General features: G+C 39.4%; 2 protein-coding genes across 2 annotated transcripts; both read right to left on the reverse strand.

Annotated features, from left to right (window-relative positions):
* Position 1: 1 nt before the first annotated feature.
* On the reverse strand, positions 2-19,043 carry aff1 (AF4/FMR2 family, member 1). Its single transcript, XM_062412529.1, has 19 exons — positions 18,815-19,043; positions 15,490-15,610; positions 13,523-14,359; positions 10,277-10,318; positions 9,443-9,529; positions 9,228-9,261; positions 7,856-7,919; positions 7,520-7,652; positions 6,419-7,429; positions 6,247-6,335; positions 5,920-6,133; positions 5,708-5,802; positions 5,164-5,227; positions 4,918-5,054; positions 4,674-4,745; positions 3,801-3,894; positions 3,584-3,627; positions 3,233-3,471; positions 2-2,914 (listed from the first exon to the last, which is right to left on the reverse strand). Exons 1-19 carry the CDS (start codon positions 18,865-18,867, stop codon positions 2,790-2,792), a joined length of 3,555 nt encoding a protein of 1,184 aa, XP_062268513.1. The 5' UTR covers positions 18,868-19,043; the 3' UTR covers positions 2-2,789.
* A 1,754-nt stretch (positions 19,044-20,797) lies between these two features.
* On the reverse strand, positions 20,798-24,333 carry LOC133975531 (uncharacterized). The gene is made up of 2 exons (XM_062413501.1): positions 23,941-24,333; positions 20,798-23,730 (listed from the first exon to the last, which is right to left on the reverse strand). Exons 1-2 carry the CDS (start codon positions 24,251-24,253, stop codon positions 23,363-23,365), a joined length of 681 nt encoding a protein of 226 aa, XP_062269485.1. The 5' UTR covers positions 24,254-24,333; the 3' UTR covers positions 20,798-23,362.
* Positions 24,334-24,540: the final 207 nt, after the last annotated feature.

Below are 24,540 nucleotides of genomic sequence, written 5' to 3' on the forward strand. Positions count from 1 at the left end.
GTTCATTTCCAGTGTTTAATTCATCTGTGTACACTGCAACACAAATTCTTTACATATTTCACAAAAAGGAAAAAAAAAGCATCCTTCAAAAACCTATGTGATCATTTTTCCAGTAAATGATAATTTGGACAAGAAGTGTAAACTTGTTTTCAGAGAAATTCAGAAATGAAGCACCGACACCCGGTGATGAAAACAAAGCCACAGGTTGGAAAGACAAGACCCAGGCACATCAAAAAAAAAAAAAGAAAAAAAGATTGCACTAGTCATGAATGTCGAATGCCAGGTTTTGCGTTTTCACTTCTTGTGCAGTGTAAAGATCAATACAATATGTAATCATATGTATGTAAACATAATCTCTCCTTCCGTGGCATATGGTAAAAACAATCGTGAATAGGAGAAACATAAATCCAGGAACACTTTGTGGTCCTTGCTCAGCCCTTTTTTGCCAATAATTACATGGACACACATGAACTGAGTCGGGCAACTAAATCTCCCAACCTTACGAGGCTAATTTCAAGAAAAATTCAATATTTGAATGTGTTTAGCTAAACCAATGTTTCCTTTCTCGAATAGTTGATTTTATACTGATTGTATTTACCCCCCAGTGAATCAATAAGACCCAACGACAACTAGATCATGACATCCACTGATTCAAATATTGAGCTAAAGAAGCTCAGACTTTATTGCTGAGAATTAAGATACAACAAACAGAGAGTGAAAACTAACACAGTCCTGCCGGTCTCGGGAACGTGGTGTTTTTCTGTACAAATTTAATTAATTAGAAATACTCACAAAAGGTGTTAATTTTTTTTTTTTTTTTTTAAATAAGCTACAGTTGGCCATTTATTCTTCTCAACTTTAGTGTAGGAAACATGTAGGGCTGCAGCCTACTAGTGCAAAAACAAACAAGGGAACACAAATGTAGTTTCTTTTCAGTTAAATGATTGTGGTCGTCCATGATAAACGCAGCCAATTAAAACCATTAAATCCACAACTGTGTGTACGCAAAGTCAGGGATGTCATGATTCCGTTTTTTGGGGGTTCTGGAAAGTTGAGTTGCTGTAAGACACATCTGTGCTTAAAAGGCCAAGTTCAATGTTTTTAAATTCTATATTTAAACAATACCAACATGCCCATGGGTAAACCGAAGTGAAATACTGGTTCCCTCTGTTCATACTGACTGAATAAAGAATCCTTCCTATGACACAGTCACACATTCATGAATGCAAAGTGTACATCGTAGGTCAAGGTTCACCAAAGTTTAACTCCATGCGAAGCCTCTCATTCTTTTAAATGGGAGAAAGAGGACACACCATCATTATTTCTGGTCTATGAGGTCTCACTTTACAAAATGCCCTCCTAGGTTTGTTGGACTCAGGCTGCTCAAGCCTCATAATAGTTTAGGATTAACTTTGAAGTTTATCTTCCCCTTTAGAACGGATCTGTTCACAGACAGTGTGGACAAATGGAAAGATGTGAAAATCGATTTTAGGACAAAACACAGAAAAACGAACCTGTCATTTAAGATGTTTTACTGAAAAAAGGGCAAAAGTGCAAATTCTGTAACGGGATGATGAGAATAAAATAAATTCAACTTTGGATGGACAAATAAGTCACCCTCAGTCATTACTACCGACAGTGCTACAGCCAGAAACAGCATCTGCAACACGGGTCACCGGTCTCTCACGTCTCTGAGGTTTCCTACCATCAGTCGCTCCGACACGCAAATGAGACACATTTCATTCAGGAGCAAAGAGGTCAGACCTTAAACAACAATGCTTACTTAAATTACATAAATTAAAAAGGAGCTTCTCTGCTCTGTTTGAATTTACTGTGTCCAGATTGATCTTTGTCTCATTAATCTGCACATAATCAAAACTACATGCAGTGAATGTATTTCATCTTATGTCTCATCACCAGTATGGCACTTTTTTTTGTTTTTTGTTAACAATGCACTTATTCTTATTGCACGAGAAATGTGACGGCATTGAAAATATTGACAATTTGAAGCAAACAAGGAACAAGCTGAAATGAATTAACGTAATGCTGACTTAAAGTTACACTCTGGTGCTTTTGCAACCAACTTCATGAACTTTTTGTCAGTAATATTTGACTTGATGAAAAGTGACATGCAAACTAGGTTTCTCATGAGTCTCATACAAAAGGATCCAGATTTGTGGGAGAAAGAAAGACTCCCTGTGACCAAAATCAAACAATCTTTCAGACTGGAGCAGGGAAAATCTCTTAAATCTCTTTTTAAGAGAAATAAAACAAAATTTGTTGGGAAGTGATGAATCAAAAAATGAACAATGATCTAAGTGCCTATAGTTTTTCGTATTATTCAGGTCGTCAAATGTGCTTCCACCACCACCAAATGGCACTTTGAGTTAATCTGATGATTTCAATCCAGATCTAGTTAAGGTAACTCTTGAATAAAGCCCTGACATTTCCATAACATCAGCTGACAGAGGAACAAGGAGGAAAGTTAAACCTTCCGAGACATGAAATCAGAGAGAAATAAAGAGACTCCAAAAGTGAACATTAGAGAAAAGAATAAATTGCGAGTGCAATGTTCAGTGTTGTGTAAGCATTAAAAACAAACATGAGTTGACATCCATGTGTTTGTAAAGCGACGTCCTTGTGAAGGAAAGGAACAAGACGCCTGAGGGACAGTTGAGGTGGGGATCACGGTGAAGCACACTGAAGTGAAGTGGAGGCGGAGGGGGGGGGGGGGGGTGTAGGTGTCCAGCAGGGGGTGTAGGTGTCCAGCAGGGGGAGCAGGCTGTTGGTCACTTTACCTTTTGGCTGTCCAGCCTCAGCCAGTAGACGCCCTGTCGTGTATATCGGACCATAGTGTTCAGAGTTGAGGTTTGACTCAGTGGGCCCATAACCGTGTCCAGCGACGTCAGCAAACCTACAACACACATGAAAACCATGAGTGAGACAGCAGCTCATTCCCCTGAGGAGTAATACAACACTGACTGACACGGTTTCTAACTCCTCTCTGAAAGAAGCGTCGGTCAGAAATCCACCTCACCCATTGTTAGTGGATTGTAAAGTGGAACTAAATTTGGTTTTTAATTGATTACTTGTAGCTATAAAAACAGGGGGAAACAAGTAAACAAGTAAGTGTGTACTTAAGCATAAGTGTAACTTTACGAATAAGAACAGATGCATTCACACCCCATTAACACATGACATGTAACACCGTCTCTTTCCCATCCATCCTTACCGCTGCCTTTATCTGCCAGCAGCTCCGCCTGCTCCCAGAGGTCATGAGCGCTTACGAATAACGAGGTGATTTTGACGTAGGTGAAAGCTATTTGTTCTATAGCCTGGGGAACCGCCACCATGCCACTGAGGGGGCCCGCTATCGACCCGCTGCCACTGTGGTTGGATCCGGGACCTGAGCTTGTGGATGTGCTGGCAGGAGACGGGATGTCAGGCATCGGGGACGGGGTGTCTGCAGCACTAAAAGAGGGAGACAGGTGCGACACAGAGGGGAGTGTTAATGAAAAGACGTCAGCTGTCGACTTTTTACACAATGTGGAAGTGAATGCAACAAGGCCAATAGATGACTTACCTTGATGTGAAGACAGAAGGATCATGTGTTGCCTGAGCAGAATTCTTAAAGGGAAATATAAATGGCAAAGCAAAATAAAAACTAACTCCTGGATTGACAACGTGTATAACTGCTGCTCTTCTACTTCAGTACAACTACTTAATTAACACATCTGTTAACCAAGTATTTTCTAAATAATCCTGTCATTTAGGAAGTGTGGCAATGTGTTAATACTCACAGTGAAGTGATCAGTCAGTGTCTTTGAATACTTGAGTGCAGTTTTGTATTTGTGGCGAAACATGGCCATCTGCAGGAGAGACTGGCACCTCAAACTACAAGAAACAATTAATTGTCATTCAATAATGATTCATGATTCACATAAGTTATTACAGTAAACAAAAGATATAGTATAGGACACTGTCTATTAGCTGCAGGGAGCCCGTATTAAGTTGTAATCATGTTTTGTTTATCCCTCTATCCACGCATGCATCCATCCAGCTTGTCCATTAAAGGTTATGGAGACAATCAAAACCATGTATATTAGTAACACAAATATTTTCAATATCTACACTTAACACAGAAGTGTCCAAAGAGAAAACATTCAACTGCGAGGATAAATCCACCTGGACGCAAATGTCATTTGTTTTCTTATTAAAACGTTGGGATTTCCTGTCTCTGCAGCATTTTGTGGTAATATTATATCAAGTGATATTAGGGAAATAAAGCTAATTTTATGTTGTAAAGCCAATGTGCCAAACTCATCATGTGTCAATGAGACGAGCAGTTATTGTCATAAATATTGAAAAAGATGATTTTTTTTTTTACATGGTCCATCTAAATAAGCGATACACTGGCACCTACTAACTAGCACACAACATCATGTTTCAGAAATGTTTCAAGGTTCTGTTATATAATTAACAGAACAGCTCCACAAACTCTAGTTCAATCAAACCCTCTCTGAAATTAGTCAATGTAAATGTATACGGCCCTCAAGAGCCAAAACAAATATAAAAGTTAAAAACCAGGATTAAAAGCTTTAACCTGTGATGTTAGGGGAACCTCATTAGATTTTCTGATGTCAGGGGAAACAGCACATTCAGCATCCACTTACCATAAAACTAAAAAGTCCTTTTCTGAGGGCGGAGCAGAAGGGTCCACTGTGTTTTTAAGTTTCAGGATAAACCTGTGAGAGTGAAAAATGCACAAATCAAAAGCAGTTATGGAGCAAAAACATTCAGCTGAAATTAAAACAAGAACATTTTAATGAATGTGTCCACGAGAAGGTGGAGGAGCCTATATGGTTTTGCAAAGATTCAAACTCATAATTATAGGTAATAATGGAAGTTGGTTCTTACTTGAGGAGGTCGACTGTCTCTTCAAACATGGTGTAGGAAGACATAGAAATCTGTGGATCTTTTTCCATAGCAATGCCGCTCTCAACAAAGAACATGACAGCATCCAGGTAGTTGAAAGCTTTACTGAGCTTATCTGACTGTAGAGAAGGAGCAACAAACAAATGCAGTAGTTATTGTTTATTTGAAGGCCTGTTCATATTTCATTACAGTTTGGAAAATAAATTCAGAACCAAAACAGAACCCCACCTCTGCATCTGCTTTGTGCTTCAGCCGTTTTGCCTCCTTTATGGATTGCTTCACTGGATACGGCCTGCAGGAGAAAGGACCAGAACGAAATGAGGAACAACACAACAACAGATTCATTTAAATGAGAATTAGAACTGTGGCACCAATTTGATTAGAATAAAACTGTATATAGACTCTATAGATCTCTGATGAGTTGGGTTGTATTGAAGAGTTATTTGCAGTTGATTGACAGGAGAGAGGGACCTGTGCCCATATTGAGCTTTTCACTGTGAAAACATTGTTATAATGATGAGTGTGACACTCAAAGTGGGAGAGCAGTCCTACCATAAGTCATAGTCAGTAACAACCACCACCAGAATCATGTTTAAATTTTCTGTTCAAAGCTAAAACCAGCTCTGTCCTTTATAAATCTGTCATTACAATGTCAGACGTTTTTGTTGGACTAAACTGAACGTACAGCAATTTAGGGTCAGGGGCCGCAAGATTTTATAAAACATCAAAAGTTCACTAAAGTTCTAACAGCTCTACTTAAAGGAAATCTCACCTGTCCTCAAACCTGAGCAAGGGCCTATTGATCAAAACTGCCTTGTTGGACTGTGAAGACGATGGGACCGTGGGGCAGAACTTTGGAGGCTTTAGCTGGAAACGTTCGGTCGTGGAAAAATTAATTAATAAACTTCTCCACTGGAAAGAAATCACTAAAACGCAATACACTCATTTGATGCTTACAGCAGGTGCTCGTGTGTTGACAGTTACCTTTTCAGAGTGGAGGCGCTCTGTGTGTTTTTCACTCCTCTTCTTGTGCTTGCCGGAGTCCTTGCTCTTTGCAGCCTCCTTACTGGACTCCAGTGTCTCCGTAGAGCAGCGTTTGTGTATCTTTGAGTCTTTAGCTGAGTCTTTGAGTGTTGTTAACACAGGCTTCTTCTTGGCCTTCTTTGTCTCCCGATCCTCAGCTGGATTGCCGGAGCTTCTGCAGAAAAGACCAGAGAGCCTGTGTGATCAGACTGAACTGACTCAAACATAGACGCCATCCTTTTACCTGTGGCAGACAAATATAGGAGGTTTCTGTTTGAGGGTACCTACTCCATTTTGATAGAAGGATGTGCTGAAGAGGTATTCTTGTTTTCCAGCCGCCTTTTCTTCCTTGGTAGATTTTTGTTGTCTCCCTCAACCTAGAAGACAACAAAACACACATTATAAATTAAAACAGAACTTTGATTATGTAAACGCATGCTCAGCCCTGGACCTTTCTCACATTTGGAATTGTGCTTTTTTTGCTGCTTTTGCTGGGTTTGTGTGTTATAGAGACATCACCGCCCCCTCCATCCGGCTCGACAACCAGCGCTGGTCTCTTTGCGTTGCTGGGTATCTTCTGCTCGTTGCCGGATGTCTGGGGGACCCTTGAGAGCAGACCTAGATCGATCCTCACCAGCAGGGATATGGGAGGCCTGTGGAGGTCCTGAGAACCATTGGCTGTTTGCGCTCTCTTCTCTGAGTGTTTTTGGGATGATTTTTTAGGTCTCTTGTTTCCCTTCTGGCAGATAGTCTCTGCCTTGGGTTTGCTACAGGGGATTTTTACTGGTTGGTCGGGAGATGGCTCTTCAGGCTGAGCAGGAGTCTGTGTGGGGCAGGAGCAAGGGTTGGGATATTTCACCCCACAAGATTGACAAAGACTTTTCAGAACCACCTTGACTTCAGGCTTGGATCCAACCTTCCGCTTGTCAAGGGACATGTGTTTAGAAGTCCTTTTGCTGTCATGTTTAGAGTCACCATCCTTGCTTTTCTTGCAGTGTCTTGTTTTCGTCTTTACCTTGGGCCTGTCTGTGAAACCCAGGTCTTTGCCTCCTGTGGCTACGACGTCCTCACACTTAACCCTGACGGCTGCTTCAATGGGATCCTGGCGGCCCTCCTTTGCTGGCTTCAAGGAGTGCGTCTTGCATGACGGTCTCCTGGAATCAGCAGAAGGGCATTTTTTGCTACTCTGCTGGTGATGGTTGTCCTGATGGCTTTCTCTGCACTGCTGGAGTTTTGCATGGTTGTCACCAAGCTCATTTTTGTGAGTAGGAAGCTGAGGCTTAGAATCCCTGGTGGGGTCGACCACTTCTACGCTGGAGTGCTTGGAGCTTTGAGTGGGCAACAGTCGTTTGTGAGAGGGGCTCTCAGAGACATGCGTACCACCTTGACAGTCAGTGCTCGAGTTCTGTTGGTTGGTTCTGATCCAGTTCCCCAACTGCCAGTCACCACGGCTCACCGCTGGAGCATCAGGCTACAAAAAGACAAACGAGGAAGAGCAAAAAGAAATAGTTCTGAGAATGTACATTCAACCTTTAATGCGAACAAACTAACAAGAATTTACCTCAGTTTTAACTATGCTGCTCACTGGGGGCTCTCCTGTGGTGCTTTCACTGTCCGACTCTGATCTTGAGGTGCTCTCTGAGTCGCTAGAGCTGGCTGACTCTACCCCGCTGGAATGTGCCGCAGCTTTGAGGCTGGTTGAAAACAGACAAATTTTTATAGGTATATATAAGTCTTTATAGCTTTATTAAACTGCATGGAAGCTGCAAGTGTATAAAAGTCTCTTTTAAGTTCAGTTAATTCCAGTGGCTGGGCCTGAAAGTTTAGTTCCTTATCTTCTGTGGTGTTTTAAAATGACAGCAAACAAAATGTCCTATAGAGGAGCTAAGTCACTTACGATAAGGCGCTCTGCTGGTTGTGCTGCAGTGGATCTGTAGGAGGAGAAGGAGAGACACAACTTTCTGGAGAGAAAAGCAAACAAACAAAAGGAGGCAACATAAGTACATGTCAGTAAACACTAATGTGGATCACTCATTGCATCTGAGCTTTTTTCCCCCACTAATACTTTACGGACTAACCTGATTCCGACTAATCTTCAGTAGTGAACTAAAATGCCCCTTAAGCAAATAGACATAATTCAAGGATATTTTTTCATTAAGATCTAAGAATCAATGGCAGGAAAACAAGTGAAAATGTTGAAAAAAAACACCATGTTTAAGCAAGTGAAAAAAACTGATCCTGGATCCGCCCCCTGAACCAGATCTACAGTAAAATTGATTTGTTCTTTCCTGACCCCATCCTTCCACCAAGTGGAAATACATTCAGATGTTTTGTCTTGTTTTTGTTTGCTTACAACCAAACAAACCAACCAACAAACAAACGGACAGGGATGAAAACATCTTCTTTTAGTGTAGGTGACTTGAAGTAGTGCTGACTGATGATAAAATATGCTGTTTAAACACTGGTTGACAGTTGAATTTTACCACAAAGTTTGACAGTTGAATTTTACCACAAAGTTTAAGTGTATCTTAACTCTGAATACTAGAGTCTGGCTTTTGAACTCATATGTTGCGCTGTTAAATTAACACGTATTGTGATCACTGAATGAAGAAAACATGAGCTTTTGTTTTTCTCCATTTTCATGGGCGGGTTTATAGCCCTAAAATAAAGCACCCTGGATTTTCTGGTGTGTACTTAAACAGCTCGAAGAATGTAAAGAGAAGTTCCGACTCATTTTTCAGAAGAAGCACTTAAAGTCAACGACTCATTAAGCAAACATGAGGAATGAATGAGCTGAAGTAGGTACAGTATGAGATGGATTAAAACAATAAAAGTCTAACAAAAAAAGAAGAGTCCTAAAAGAAAGGAGTGAGAGATTTAAAGAAAGTTCCCCCTCCTCTCTGCGATATGCCAGCCTCTTCTCCCCGAGATGATGTTAATTTGAGATCAAATTGTAGGCCTGTTTCTCTCCTCTGGCATTTTGTGGTCAACTCACAGAATAAGGGAATCTGGCACTACAAGTTACCATAGAAACATTGCTTTGAAGAAGCAAGTTATGTAGAACAGAGACACTGCTTTAAAACCATGAATATTAAAAGGTCGAAAAGAGAAAGTGATATGATGACTAATCAATATGTCTGCTAAAAAACATCTACGGACATTTAAGAGTCAATCCTTGTTCCTATTCGATGTTTGATTGCTTATTTATTTATTTTTTAATCCTTGTTCTCTGCCTGATTTGTACTTTGCTCACTTCCCTCATTACTCACTTTGTCCTGGGCATGAAGAGACGTGCACTGCTTCCTGTTTGGACAGAAAAACAAAACAAGCTTTAATATAAGACATAGATATGTTTCAATTAAGTTTGTACCCTTGGAGCTACATTTACACTGAACTAATAACTTAGTCAATTACCAACCTTTGTTGAACGAGTATGCATGATATCAAGATAGATTTCAATTACTGGAAACCTTTGGGAACTAACCTTGGCTGAGAACAGGGATTTGGAGGGTTTGTCTATGCTCGTTGTGGGTATATCTGTCAGAAGAGGAGGCCATGAGTGGGTCATTTCCTGTTAAATAAAGAGTGTCATATGTGTTAGGAGCCAACAAACAAAGTCCAACTACAAAACAGATGCTTGTCTTCATATAACCAACAGTAATTCATGCAGATGGGCTCTCTTCACACTTTTATATAAAAAACATAAAACAAATTACTGCACTGATAACGATAATATTGTAAAGCAACCAAAGGAGACAATTGTAATAGTAGAGCTACAGAAAAGTTTATCAGCAGCTATTGAAATTAATTTATTCCCAAGAGAATTAATTCATAATACATCTTGATTCAATAATTTATTGACATTTTAACAAACCAAAACTATTCAAATGATGTAAAATAAACAAATATCTACTGAAATATTAACTTATCCACCTTTTAGATTATATGATACTTAATTCACTCCATTTTCTCCTTTCTATATCAGTGAGTGCTACCAATAGTTTTGTTTGGTCTTACATGTATGTTTACTGTCAATTTCAGTTTGATATTGATATCATTTGATATATTATTTGGAATGGGATCATTTTTGCATTAGTAAAAGTTGCATGTGCATAGCATTTAGCAGCTTTACTAGCATGTGTGTGAATTCTACTTGGTTGGGTGGCATACACAGTAATAGAGTCAGTTATCATGCACAGTTTTGGGTGTTATTTGATGTGTTTTGAACTAATATGTGAGATAAAAATAGGCTGTTACCATAATTACAGATGTAGGACAGCAGTGAGTCATGAATTAAAATGTTAACAGATGAACCTACCCTCAAGATGTCCTCAACACACTGAGCTTCATTTGTCCTTGTCTGTAGAAAGGAACGAAAGAAATATGAGTTTCTGAAATCACCATGAAAAATATACGTGCAATTATAAAATGATGATTTAATATGGGGGTGAAACAAATCAAACAGACATAAAATATTCCTTTCACAATCTCAGATTCCTCACTTGCATTACAAGAGGCTGTCATTTATCTTACAATCTGATTCATGGCAGATAATCTCTGGATATAATCTCTAGGGAAATTACAGTACATACAGCATAGTAAAAGCACAGATTAGTTTAAAGTGTTGTGAATTTATTCTATCTAGAATGTCAAAGATGTACACTTTTGTCCTTGTGCTACAGGCCTATAAGCACTGGCAGTCCAGAGAAGATAAAAATCCTCAACTAACCTTAATAGAACGGAGTGAACAAAACCTTAGACACATCTGTCAACATAAAGCAGTCGTACACAACATCTCTACCAACTACAACCTCAAACAGTGATGCAATAACCTGATTCAGGCAGCAGCATAGGCCAACCCCAACGTCGCATAAACACTGAGTGAATGAGTCAACAGCCTGCGTTTCACTTTGTTTTCAGACCTCTCTTTTGGGTTTTCCTTCTAAATGGACAATGTTTGAGTTAAGGTCAGAGTGAATGGGCCCCAAGAGCAGTAATGCAAGTTGGTGACAAAGATAATTTATTGTTCTGCTGATCCAAGGGGTGAAGGGTATCAGAGGCAGCTAAGGTCATGTATACACACAAAAAACATATATTGCAGGTGGCTCACCACTTATAGTATGCTATGCACCTGAGTGAGTAAGAAAATGAGACTACATGCTGAAAAATGCATGGTGGATAATATATATAATGTATTTTCTGGGAACAATGTATTGATATGAGAAATTCAGATGCCGAAATGCCCCCCAGATACCACCAAAACATGCTAACTAATACTATTAGTTTCACTCAGATAAAACTGCAATGTTCTTTTCCTGGAAATCACTTCTTCTCCACCGCTCCATTACAGCAGCAGCACTGTACTACCACTTGCAAATACTGTCTATCTGGATGATAAAACAAGTTCTATGGCATTCAGTCTCTCCTTGTATTTGTTATTCAAAGGGTTTAACCTGAGTCAGGCCATTCAACAACGATAGCATTAAACTCTTCCCTACAGGGTTAGTATATACAACTGTTAAAGTTTTTTTAATGTGCTGGTATCTGATCTGAGGTTGGTATTTGATGAAATGTAAAATCCAGGTATCAAGCAGGGAATTAGTTTTTTCTGTTTTGTTTATATGCTTCACAAAATGTCTTATGCACTCCAGAACCACGCAGTAATGTGATTATATCCATGCTAATGCAAACATAATCTGCTCAGTATCACCATCACACATTTTCACTGGTCACACCAGTCGGACAGTAAACTAGATTCCTGATTGATATTGTCTCGACACTGTTTGATCAAGGAAGTCTGCTCTCTGACCCCCGACAGCTACATTGATCCATTTTGGTAGAAAGCACAACTGCTAAACACATTACTTCTCCCTGTCATGTATTGTTGCCCGAACTCATCCTCAGAGAGAAACTGCACGACAGAGTCCAGATGTGAACTCAGGGCTTGTGAGCAAAAGGGGAATGAGTCACTGCTCAGCTATTCTGCACTGGATTAGTCCCAGCCTCGAAAACAGCAGCAAATTCAACACTGCTCTGCTGCTGCAGGAGAGTAAGGGGGAGTTGCAGAGAGCTGCAGGTGCAAGGGCTGAATGTGTGTGTGTGTGTTTACGTGTGACAGGGAAGGGATGAATAGAGTTGAACTGGAGTTCAGCCAAATACTCCAAAACAATAGAGTCCAAGGCCTTTTTTAAATGCCTGAGCAGTCAAGCAGAAACAGCCAAACTACGAGGAGACTTCACAGACCAGCCTGGAATCAGCAGACACAAAACGCTCGTGGACTAATGCACGGTATATTCAAAGCCCAGACATGAGTGCAGAGAAGTTATCGGTAGGACTATCCTTGTTAAACCACCTCCCCCACAGTTCCTGGAAGCACCACACAAGCTTCAAGAAATATCACAATCATGCGCACTACATCAGAGCATCCATTATTGAACAAGTAAGTTTAGTCCTTCAAAAGCTAAACCACTTTCTTCAAATAGCAGGAATCATTCCCATATTTTGGACTGCAGTAAATTCTACATGCTTAAGTACAGGTCTATACTGAATTGTGTAGTTGAAGTATAAGCCACAGTTAAACTAAACTTTCAGATTACAACTAAATTAAAGAAAATATTATTCAAAGACCCCATTAAAAATCTAGTTGAGCTAGCTGTTACTTGGGTTGTGTACATTTTGCTACATTTTTCATTTATGTTTTGATGTTTTTTAGGCACTTTACCTTTATTGTCACGATTGTGTGCTTAAAATGAGGAGAATGAACAAGATACATAGCAGAGCCAGGTTGCAACCAAACCTACGACCTCAGCAAGAGGGTTCAACATTAAGTGCATGTATATGTACGTATGTGTGGGTATGAAAGACATTGCAAGATGTGGAGTTTTTGAACATTTTCACAGGAAATAATTCCGACTCGATGGGGTAAAAAATATGGGTTAGGGTTACAGATTTTTTGGAGTGTGTGAAATTGGGTGCAGCATGTTTGAATTAAAGGAGACTGTTTACCCTTGGTGGAGGTACAGTATGCACTCCACTGACTGCCATTCAAGTTGTTATACTGTTTAAGCCACCTCTAAAAGGTGATACACAATTGGAGTTTTAAAGTCTCCACTAGTTTAGAGATAGGCTTTGGTTTTCATTCTAACCCTCTTGCTATTTTATTAAAAAGGACGTTTCAACATTTTGGAAAATTCCATTGAATGGCTTGGTCAAAGTTTGATACCACTTGTGTTTGTGTACTAAACATGAAGTTATAGCCAGCACCTGCATAGCTTTGTTAATCTTTAAGACTGGAAACGGGAGGCATCAGAAAAACCTGGGTCTGTGAAAATATATCCACCTACCGTTTTCCTAAAACTAATAATAAACACACTTTGCTCCATTTCCAAGCTATGCCAAGCTAGGCTAACTGCCTATAGATTGTAGCTTTATATTTACCGTACAGATATAAATGTGCTGTTGATCTTCTCATCATAACAACTGTTGCCCTGTTCTACAACCAATATTACATTTTAGACAATAAGATATAATTTCACTTCTATTAGACCTAGGATAATACACTCACCTCCAAGAACTGTGGCAGTATCTTTATTTTCCCCAGATTGGACTTGCTGATTAACAATGGTGCATATGGCTGTGGAGAAGGTTTCAGCTCAGGCGAATCACTGAGCACCTGGTCCTGACCATCCATGGGGCGCACATAGGCTGTTGGCTTGGGGTTCATGACTACGCTGGGCTGCTTAGACGACAGGAGTGGGGGGAAAGTTTGAGGGGGTAGTGCGTTTGTTTTGGTGGCTTGAGTCACAGCTGCATCCTTAGGAGACAGCTTAATGTTCAGCATGGTAAAGTCCATGGTGCTGGTGGACCCAGATGGAGGGTCTGAGAACTCCTGATGCTGATGTCTATCAAAGGTATCCTTGGTGTCAGTGCTGTTGTCGTTACTGGAATGTAGGAACGCTTGCGGCTTAACATCAGGAGACTGAGCAGACATTTCCTGGGGAAGGCTAAAGTGTACCTTGACATCAGAGAAGACTTCAGTCTTCTTCTGTTGATGCCCTGATTTTCCAGGATGACTGTGGTTCGAGGAAGTCTTTAAGACAGTGGATGAATGTCCATGTCCATGTCCGTGTGGAGAAGACGATGCGGACATCGTCATAGGCTGGGAGGAGTAACTGCTGCTAGAGGGGCATTTCTGGTTTAAGGGTGGCATGTAATGGACCTGGTTGTGGAATGGACCTTTGGTTGATTTATCTGTGTATGTCTGACCCTGATCTGACTGCGAGACAGTTACATAACTAGGAATGGATGAAGGCTCGATGGTGAGGGGACATGGATTGTTCACATCTTCGTAACTGCCCAGCATCCTCTGGATCCGATTGGAAAGCTCGTCTCCTTTGTTTGTCTACAATGAGAGGGTACAAACATTAAGCTGTGGCAAAGATGAACAAGGTATCTCAGTTAAAAAAAAGTTCATTTTTAAACATGATTACAACATATTTAGTCCTTGGTTGTAAGAAATCAGCGGAACACCCTAGTGATTAGAGTACATTTTCACATGAAAACAAGCATAAATTCCTCATTGATGTTTTCTCTGAATTTCTTCTTCAGTGTTTCTGGAGTCTCTGAAAAATGTTTCCCTGTCTGACTGCACTTCCTTGTATTCTCAACTGATACTTGTTACAGGAAAAAAATTTCAACGCAAAGATTTTAATGTTATCTACAAACAACCGTGTGGTTCTTGGAATGTCACCAAAATGTTCTCCTTATTTTTCAAAATATATATGTTGTTCCCTTCACTGTTACAGATGAAGGAATAGAGGAAGCTGAAAAAAACATTGATAAGCTCATCTGAGGCTCCTTCAAATATTACTGTGCACCTGCACTCAGCTACTGATTTGCTGCTCTATTTGTTTGCCCTGGGTTTTTCTGCTCTTTTATGTAGACTAGGGAGTTCATCTGTAGCTTTAGAAGAAGAGTATAGCCATAACTCAAGATTGGGGGGGAAATCCAGCCAGCTCCTCTGCAAATAAAATATCCATCTATTCAAACTGTAAAGTTGATATTCTTTTGCAAAATCTCTACATTTGGCCAATACATAGGAAAGAGCACTGCGATTTCTAGTAAAGAATAAAACATTATTCATCATGGTTTTCAAGAAAGAAACTAGTACAATTAATGTATCTATATTGCTGCTTTACATTATATTTGTAACTATCATTCATTTCCCATTTGCCCGAAAAATGTTGCAGCAAATATCCTTGTCTTTGACTGACCTCTGAAACCAAACCATACATTTTCCAATTAGTCTCTCATTGTTTCTCCATTAATAACAATTGTTGAAGTAAACCTTTAGCATATTTATTGCATTCTACCTGATCATTAATCACTGGGCAGTAAATATGTTTAATGTTCTGGACCAACAATCATGAGGCTGCGCCAGAGTTTAACTGTTCCTCACAAGTTGTAGTAGAAATGCACACAGTACTGTTGTGGTATTGAACTGTTACAACAGTTACAATCAGCTCCTCTTACCTTATATGGTTCTGCAAAGAGAGGCACTTTCTCAGGGTTGAGTTCTTTGGCTTGGCTGGCTTCTTGGTTCCTCAATTTCCATGCTCGGAGACGAAGAAGGTGCCTTTCTTCATTGTATACACTAAAAGAATAATTTTTGAGATCATTTACACTATGACACTAAATAAATACAATTATCCTTTTAAATGCCAGAGGTGGGGATAGATATCATATTTAAATGAAAATCCATCAATCACACAAACATGAATGACATGCTCTTAGTCTTGGTGGCTGATGGGAGAATCGCCTGTTCCTTACATCTGGATTTTAGATTTTGTATAACGACTTCAAATTCTTATAAACCTCAGAATAAGGACTTTTCGTCTGACGATACCAAACATTTAGAGACTGCAAATAAATGGCATCTTTATCACAGTCTTATCTACCTGAGGGGCGCGGCAGCGGCGTCTAGGGGGAGAGCAGAGAGTGCCCATCAAATCTAGACAAGTGTAATTAGACTCACAGATGCCATGAGGATTCACCAAAACATTCACATCTGTTCTCTCTAGTCCCCAAAGGCGACTAGCTGCCTATCCAGTACATGCATCAAATGGATAATAACAAATATTGTTCTTGATAGGATGCCAAAGGTAAAAAGAAATAGTTTACTCTTTGTAAATTATACTGTGGAACAGCAGCCAGCCCCCTTTAAATATGCTGGCGTGAACTGAACACTTGAATCTACAGTTCGAAATGTTGTGATTTTCCTGCCAAAATAAAGTGTTGATTACCCTCCCAGAGGGACACTTCCATGGCAACAAGTCTGGCTATGCAGATTTGAGACTGAGCCAAACAGATGAGCACTCACTCATTATGGTAGCAGAGAGACTGGACCAGCTACAAGGACATCAAAAAGTGGCATTGCCAAGTCACACAGACCCAGGGGGAAAGTAACGAGTCTGTATTTCAGACACTGTCTAGTCCTAAAAACCAAACATGAAACATAGGTTTTGTTGACGACTGTCAGTACTGATGATGGGACTGAGCAATATGGCCAAATATTCAAATAAAATTTTTTCAAGATTAAAGACAGATGTTTTGTTCCTGAGGGAAGCAAAAAAAAACATTTTACAAATAAGAGACAGATGTGCTATACCTTCTCACTGTGCTTATATATTGCGTAAGCACTGCAGTACATCTACATATATCGGATATATATTAGAAACTGCGCCTGAGATACATTTGAGTTTTTTTATTAGCTTGATACAAAACTGTCCAGAATTAGCATGCATGATTAAATCTCGACAATGAGCAACCTATAATAATTTAATCTGCAAAAAAATCTGTATTTTAACAAGAGAGCACAAAGATTAAACCATACAACTGTAAAGCTCCGCAAAAGAAGCATGTTCCTTTAAAACAAGTTATCATTTGCTGAATTAACAACCAATTTAATTGAATTTAGAGTCTGGGTTTGGCTGCATAATATGTAATTTATTACATTTCCTATGTTCAGAAAACCAGTAGGGACAATAAAGGCCTTCAATTAATTAATTCATTGATTATGATTTTATGAGATTCCAAGCTACTGTGGCTAGAAATAGCAACAATGTCTGCTGCAGATCTGATGGCACTGACTGAAACTCCACTTAACAGGATTAAACCACCTCCAGCTGTACAATCCACCATCACGGCAATCCTAGTATTTATTAAGGCTGTCTTTAAACAGATACAAAAAAAAAAAAAAAGTTTCTGTGCACGACAGTTAAAACTTCCAAAACAGCTGCATGAAATGTACGATTTTCCATACCATCTAAGGCCTTATTGAGGAAACTACCTGCAGATACCCTGACATGGTGAATGACAGAACCCAGAGGATACCAGTTTACCTATTATACAAAAAGCTGACTGATAAAAGGTTTAATAACGACCAGAATAAAGCACATGCATGACACAGTTGCACTGAAACAATAGCAATAATTATTTTTAATTTTATTGAAGAGCAAATATGAGTGTCATATGGATTTTCTGAAGCATAAATGGAGAAAAATAATTTGAAATATACATGTAGAGCCAGAGCTGATCAGAAAGTGGGCAGTCACTGCTTCGCTCCGTCAAAAAAAAGAATATATGTATATATATAAAAGGATTTTCTGAAATTTCAGGGGAGCAGGGTTAGGGATGTGAAATTTACTGTCGGAACCAGAGCTGTTTTAAAAGTGGGCAGTCTTACTTGTCTCTTTCAGACATTTAAAATATAATCATAATAATCATAATACTTTAATTCTAGTCAATGGCAGAAAAAATATTTTCATACGGATTTTCTGTGATGTCAAAGGAGAAACTGTTAGTGGGAAATAATTGTCGTATTTCAACTTCTATCAGAAGAAATAATCAATTTCTGCAAGATATTCTAACATGTCGATGGAAAAAAATGAGAAGGAATTTTATGAGGGCGCAACAGCCATTCTGGAGTGGCGTTCGAACAATGTCAGTGTTGAAGTGTTGAAATTCAATTTTAAATCTATATCTGATGGATTTTTTGAAACGTCGAGGGAGAAAATTTATGGGAAATATACCTCTGGAAGCAGAACTGTTTTTAAAAGTGGGCGGTCACTGCTGCACTCTAAACAATCTCAACAAGAACAACAATATAATGTTAATCAATCGCAATGCATCAGAAGGTACAGTAAATATGGATATATGAATGCATCGTCTAAGCACAGTAAGATTGGTATACCACTTGGCTGATTTGAAAATGATTTGCAGTTCATCATTCTCTGCTCATGAAGAAGAGTTTAAAAGCTTGAGTCTTTAAAGTCAAAACTGTAACATGACACCGACATCGCGATTATTATCGATATCGTTCCATGTTGTTGTCCTGGTATTTTGACCAGGTCCTGCTTAGATCGTTGTTAAATGAAAGTATCGGCCACTGAGCACCGTGTTCAACCCTGAGCTCTGCGGTTTTCCAACTGAATCCCAGTTATTCCAACACTGGGGGGGAGAGACTACCGTGGGTCCGTGACATGAACTTTAACCGTGAATTTGCTTAGATCGTGCGGTGGAAACAGAGCAGCTGGTGGAAATCACAGCAGATTCCAGCTCCTTGCCCGGACACACGAACAAGCTAAAGCACAACAACAACTCCTCGCAGTTTGAACTGAGTTTCGAACTACATAAAACTCCACTTTTGATGCGGTGTCAAGCCCAGCTACACTGACTGCGTGTGTGTGCGTGTGAGACTAAAACGCTCCCTGGCTAATTACTACCAGTCTGGGCTGGGGAGGCTAACGTCCCGCAGCTAGCAGCTAGCAGCAGCCGCCGCCGCTGTGTGTCTGCCTACCTCGGCTGGGATGCCATGGCGCGCCTCTCCCCGCAGCTGAAGTTGGCTGTCATGGCTTTGTGACAGTCCTCACCGAGCCGCTTCGCTCAGCCGCTCACATCGCCCAGTGCTGAGGAGGCTCCGTCCATTTAAAGCGACTGTCAGGCCGCCTGGGTGCGATAGTTGTCTGCTAACAGTGGAGCTGTGTCCGGGTCGATCCTGTCTCAGCCGCCGCCGCCGCTACTGGTGCTGCTGGATTGTTCTACTCTATTCAGCCGCCCGGGGACGAGGCTGGGATTTATACACTCAATGCTGCACACACATGTCACCAAACACCCCTGAAGCGCTCGTTTCACCGCAAAAGCTTAAAATGTGTCATGAGTTCGACAAATCCTCCCGTTGAGATCTTTATTAATCAAAGTTTCTTCTTTACTACCTCAGTTTGGCCAGAGTTTCAACCATGACCCCTGCGTGCCAGATATGGTACAGTCATTACATACTGTATGTTTACCTGCATAAGACCAGAACTGGTTTTGTCTGACACCGTCTTTGCCCGTCACTGTCTCAGTCTGGACCTACAGTCTATGGTTCAAACCCATCACTGTCCCTGTCTGTCCCTGAACCCATCACTGTCTCATTTGTCTCAATCTGTCCCCATCACTGTTCCTGTCTGTCCCTGAACCCATCACTGTCTCAGTTGTCTCCATCTGTCCCCATCAGTGTCTCAGCCTGAACCTGAACCCATCACTATCCATATCACTGTTTCAGTCTGTCCCCATCACTGTCTCAGTCTGTCCCCATCAATTTCCCTATCACTGTCCCAGTGTCTGTCTCAGTCCATCCCCATCACTGTCCCAGTCTGAACATCACAAAAATGGAAAAATCTAAATTATACAAACCTTGAAAGTAAATGACATAGATTTTTTTTTTTTTTTTTAACTTAATTCTTGGTGTGGATCATTCAGGTTCTTACTGCAACCAGCCTAAGAATGTATTCTTATAGTATGTGTATATAGTCTATTAATATCTACCAGTATGAGCCTTCACAGACAAATTGATATTAGTGGCCCTGTTTGCAGATATGCACTAATATTAAAACGTGTATTATACAGAGCAAATGTAGGAAACTGTGCATTTATCTTTATGTTTTATTAACAAAACAAACAAATATTTATTCTCTTATTTCAAGCATGATTGGTTGTATTTGTGTTTTACTTGTTAAGCCGATTTCTGCTAGTGTTCATTCAGGTCCTGACACACACACTACCAATAGACAATGAGCCTTAAAAGCTATAAAAGTATCCATATATGAACATATCAATTGGCGATCAGCTGACATGAGTCCTCACAGACATATTGATATAAGTGTTTATGTTTTAAGTTTTATTTAACAGAATAAACAATGCAGGAAAAATGCATTTAGATTTATACTTTATGTAACAATACCCTATTTTCTTTTCTCATTTCAAGTTCTACATATGTGTTTGTATTTGTGTTTTCTTTCTTGTGTCAAGTCAAGTTTGTAGTAAAACTGTTAAATAGCATAAAACCCCCAAAAAATTTGGCTCCAAGTTGGCCTCCAGTGTAAATGGCAGATTCACCACCTGCTGTCATATTATCATAATGAATAGGAATTTAATAAGTCAATATTTATCTCAGCTCATGTCCAATGTACAACTGGAATCATAATACATTTTGACTGTATCAAGAAATTTGTATTTATTTATAATTTATAATGACACCAAATATAATAAAACAAATATCAATGCTTTAATTTATACCGGGTCTCATCCTGAGTATATGTGTGTATGTATCATTGAAATGATCTGCTTATTTATAAATTTGGGTTATTTTTGTTTATTCTATGTCAATATGTGAATCTACAGCAATGCACATACGGTTTATGGGATTGCCCAAGTAAATAGATGTAACTTTAGTAACTTTATTTTATGAAACCATTATATGAGTTGTTACCTCCAAAATGAATGAAATACGGAAAAAAACTTGGTCACAAAAATGCTTTAATTTAGCATATACAAAACATTGGTCCCAACATTTCTATAGGTTGTCAGTGCAGTGTCACACATAGTCACAGGTCTGATGAAACCAGCAGGGATTCACTCTTCTGACCAAACATATCGAAGCAGGCCTCACTTGTCCTGACACACCGTAAAGCTGTGGTACCAGTTTTGATGACCAGCTCTACTCTTGGCCTGCAGCAGACAACCTAGAAATCATTTAAAGCTTTTCAACAATAAAATTTTAGAAAGCAGTTTGACCTGGGGTTAAAAAAAAAAAACACTTAGCTTGCATGTCCTCGTGTAGCTGTTCTTGCAACTCAGGCTTTGGAGAAGGGTCAGTTACTGGACACTCACCATGCGTGGTTATGTTACAAAGCTCCTGAGCGTGTGCCAACAGAGCATACCAACACCACTATCCTTCATTTAGACCTGAGCAGAGGCTCAGGACAGCTGATAGACATGTGCCAATGAATGTGCACTTGACTGTAAGTGTACGATTATATAAGACACGATTTCTGTGACTGTTTAATAGTTGTTATAGAGTCAAATATATGTATGTTTACATGAACATTCATATCCTGGTTTTTATTCTTAATATGGTTTTGCTCATATCCTGGAGATAAAATTATATCCGAAATAAAATTAGTTCCTTAACAAATTTGGCTTTAATGATGACATCATAAGTTGTGATTATCCACTGCATAAAAGCTTAAGAAAACTAGTACCTTCTAGTGTTTGATACACATTGCTGGTTGCACACACAGACACAAACACACACACACACACACACACACACACACAATATTGCCCTATGACTAGTTTGCCATCCAGTGGTTGGAGAGTGTTGAGTACAATATTTCTGTATTTCTGTTATTTCACATGAAAGCCAGTAGATGGTACTCCATGCTTTCTTGTTTCCATTTTGAGCACACAATCAGTGGCAGGATGATGGAGACTTCACATAATATCACAACCATGCTAACACACAGTGACACAGGCTAATATACATGTGACCAGTAATCAGGAAAACACATACAGGATACACACAGATAGTTTGTACTAGTAGTATTCCAAATATAATCATACTTTGTATCTCAGAAGATTCCCACACAATTTGTCCAAAAGTATTTGTTCATTTGTTTTGCTTAATTTGTTTTGCAGTTAATTGTAATAGGAATCGGGTTTGTATTGGTTGTTATGTAACCTTTTAATATTTATAATACTGACACACAATAAACATTTGGTGTAAAAGGAAAATAAAGTTTCCATGCACACTTACAATAATTTATTTCTCATACTTACGTTGTTTATTTCATGTAACAGGGACCTTTTGCACGACTCTTATTGCCAATGAAACCATCTAACAGAACACTCACCATTCATTGCAGCTTTTCTGGTAAACATCTATTTGTCTGTAACATAGATTCATGCAAAGTGATCCAAATCTACTTTCAGTGATCAAAAAAGGACTTTCAAAATAAGAACATTCTTTAAACGTCACCTACAGGAGACTGAAAGACATAAATACTGTTTACTCTGCGTACAGTAAATATAAAAAAAACATCCTTTGTCAACAAAAATCCGTCACACAGAACAAACAAACCTCCAAAGGGCCCATAATCAATATCTTAGTAGCATTCGAATAAATTACATTCTGATCCTGCATCGATTTACCAATAACTGTCTGTGTTGTTTGTTGTGGTTATATTATAAATTGAACTTTAAAATACTTAGATGCAGTTTTTATCAAGTTAATAACTTATATAAACCCATGTTAAATAAACCCCACCGCCAGCCAGTATTCAGTTAACCTTGTACTTAACAGCTGTGGAATGTAACTATAATCTCTTTACTCAAGCATTGTGCTCAACTACAAATTTAGTACTAAGTATTTGTGCTTGAATACTGTATTTCGTCGTAATTATACTTTAAATTTTTATTTTGATGAGGAATATTTTGTTTTGATTGTATCTATTAAATAAAGATGTTTAAGAAATGCAGAGTTTTGCATATAAGCATAGATTTTTATGAAATACAATGCTTTATTTTAGATTGAATAAGTAACATTATGTATAATTTGTTCAGATGTTTGACAGAACATTTATTGGCAACTATTGTTTGTATCATTTTTTATTCTGTTTTGACAGTTTTGTCAAAGTTGCAGCTGTAGGAATTTGCTGCTTTTATGTTTAATAATTTTTAGATTTGGTAAATGGTATTGTGCTATTTGTGATGTTTTCTAACTTGGAAAAGACAATTAATCAATTAGGAAAAAAACAAGGAGATTAATACATAATGACTGTCATTATTAGTTGCAACCTTATATCCAATTATTATAAATCAACTTAACCTCAACAAACTACAACTGTAAAAAGCTGCTTGCACACTTATTCATTAATAAGATTGATCTAAAAAATACATCATATAAAAGTATAGCTAGATACTTTTGGGCTCTAGATTGTACTTATATACGTTTACTTACATACGTGTACTAAAGTGCTTTTTTTCTAAGGTAAAAGTTCTGAGAACTTATTCCATCGCTGATGTTTTATCCATCACCTTGTTGGTTGGACTGGTTTGGACCTCTCTTCCAGAAGGTGACCAGATAGGGGGGACATCTGAGAACGCTGTCCCCAAGGATGTCTTCCTGGGTGCTGAGCTTGACGCAGAATGACGTCTCTGACTCCCCTGTGCTGAAGTGCTCTGTGACATCGTAACGCAGGCCGCAGCGCTCTGGGATTGTGGTGGGGCTGGCGTGTAGGTGCAGTTTGGTGGCAACGGGGGCACTGGCTATCACTTCCAACTGCTCGTGTCCAGCAGCAGATATATCCATGGGCAACACCACATAGGCACGCAGAAAGCTCTCCCCCAGGGTACACTTGAGCTCCTTAGACCAGCAGTATTCCCCGAGGTCTCCTGTGAAGAGATGATATATGAAGGCCATCACACAGCAGATAGTTACATATGCAGACTAACAAAACAGAGGCCAATGTCAGTCACTCACGTAGGATAATGACTCACTTGATAGTCTCAACACAAAGCGCTGGTTATTTTTAGAACAAGCTCTTCTCACAAGATTTTATTTTGCAGCAAACCCTCAATGACAATGTCTCCAAGGCTGCTTACCATCTGTGGAGTCTTTAAGCCGTATGTTGTTATTGTCCTGAATTTGCAGTTTATTGTAGTATGTCATCCGGGTGCACTCCAGTAAGCAGTTGGTCAGCTGTGGCCCGGCTCTGGAGCTCAGGCTTGGTCTCAGTCTCAGTTGTGTTTCCATCTCATTCGAACATTCGACGGCCCCCACAGCCGGCAAAAGTGTGGACAGTACACCAACACACATCCACAAAATGACAAACATTTTCTGTGCTGTCAATGCGGAGCTGCAGGCCCAAATCCTGTCCTCTCGTGGATCAGTTGTTTTCCGTAATCTGGGATACATTTTTCTTGCTTGCAAGACTTGAGAATCATAGGTGAAGTCTCCACTTCAGCAGCACACCCAGCAACTGAATATATTAAAAGCTTGTTCAAAAGTGCACAACATGTTTCTCTTCCCCTGAACCATGCCTGGTTTTCAGTGCCAACATTTTCTCCTCTGCTATTTCTCCGACTTGGCATGTAACCGTCAGCCAGTCATGAAATCCCAAATTACTGTCGCAAGGAAATGATTTCACAAAATATCAAATAAAAGGGAAAACCAAGCAAAGAAAGTTTGTTGATATCTATTAT

The sequence above is a fragment of the Platichthys flesus genome, chromosome 19 (genome assembly GCF_949316205.1).
Source record: "Platichthys flesus chromosome 19, fPlaFle2.1, whole genome shotgun sequence".
NCBI classification, from domain to species: domain Eukaryota; kingdom Metazoa; phylum Chordata; class Actinopteri; order Pleuronectiformes; family Pleuronectidae; genus Platichthys; species Platichthys flesus.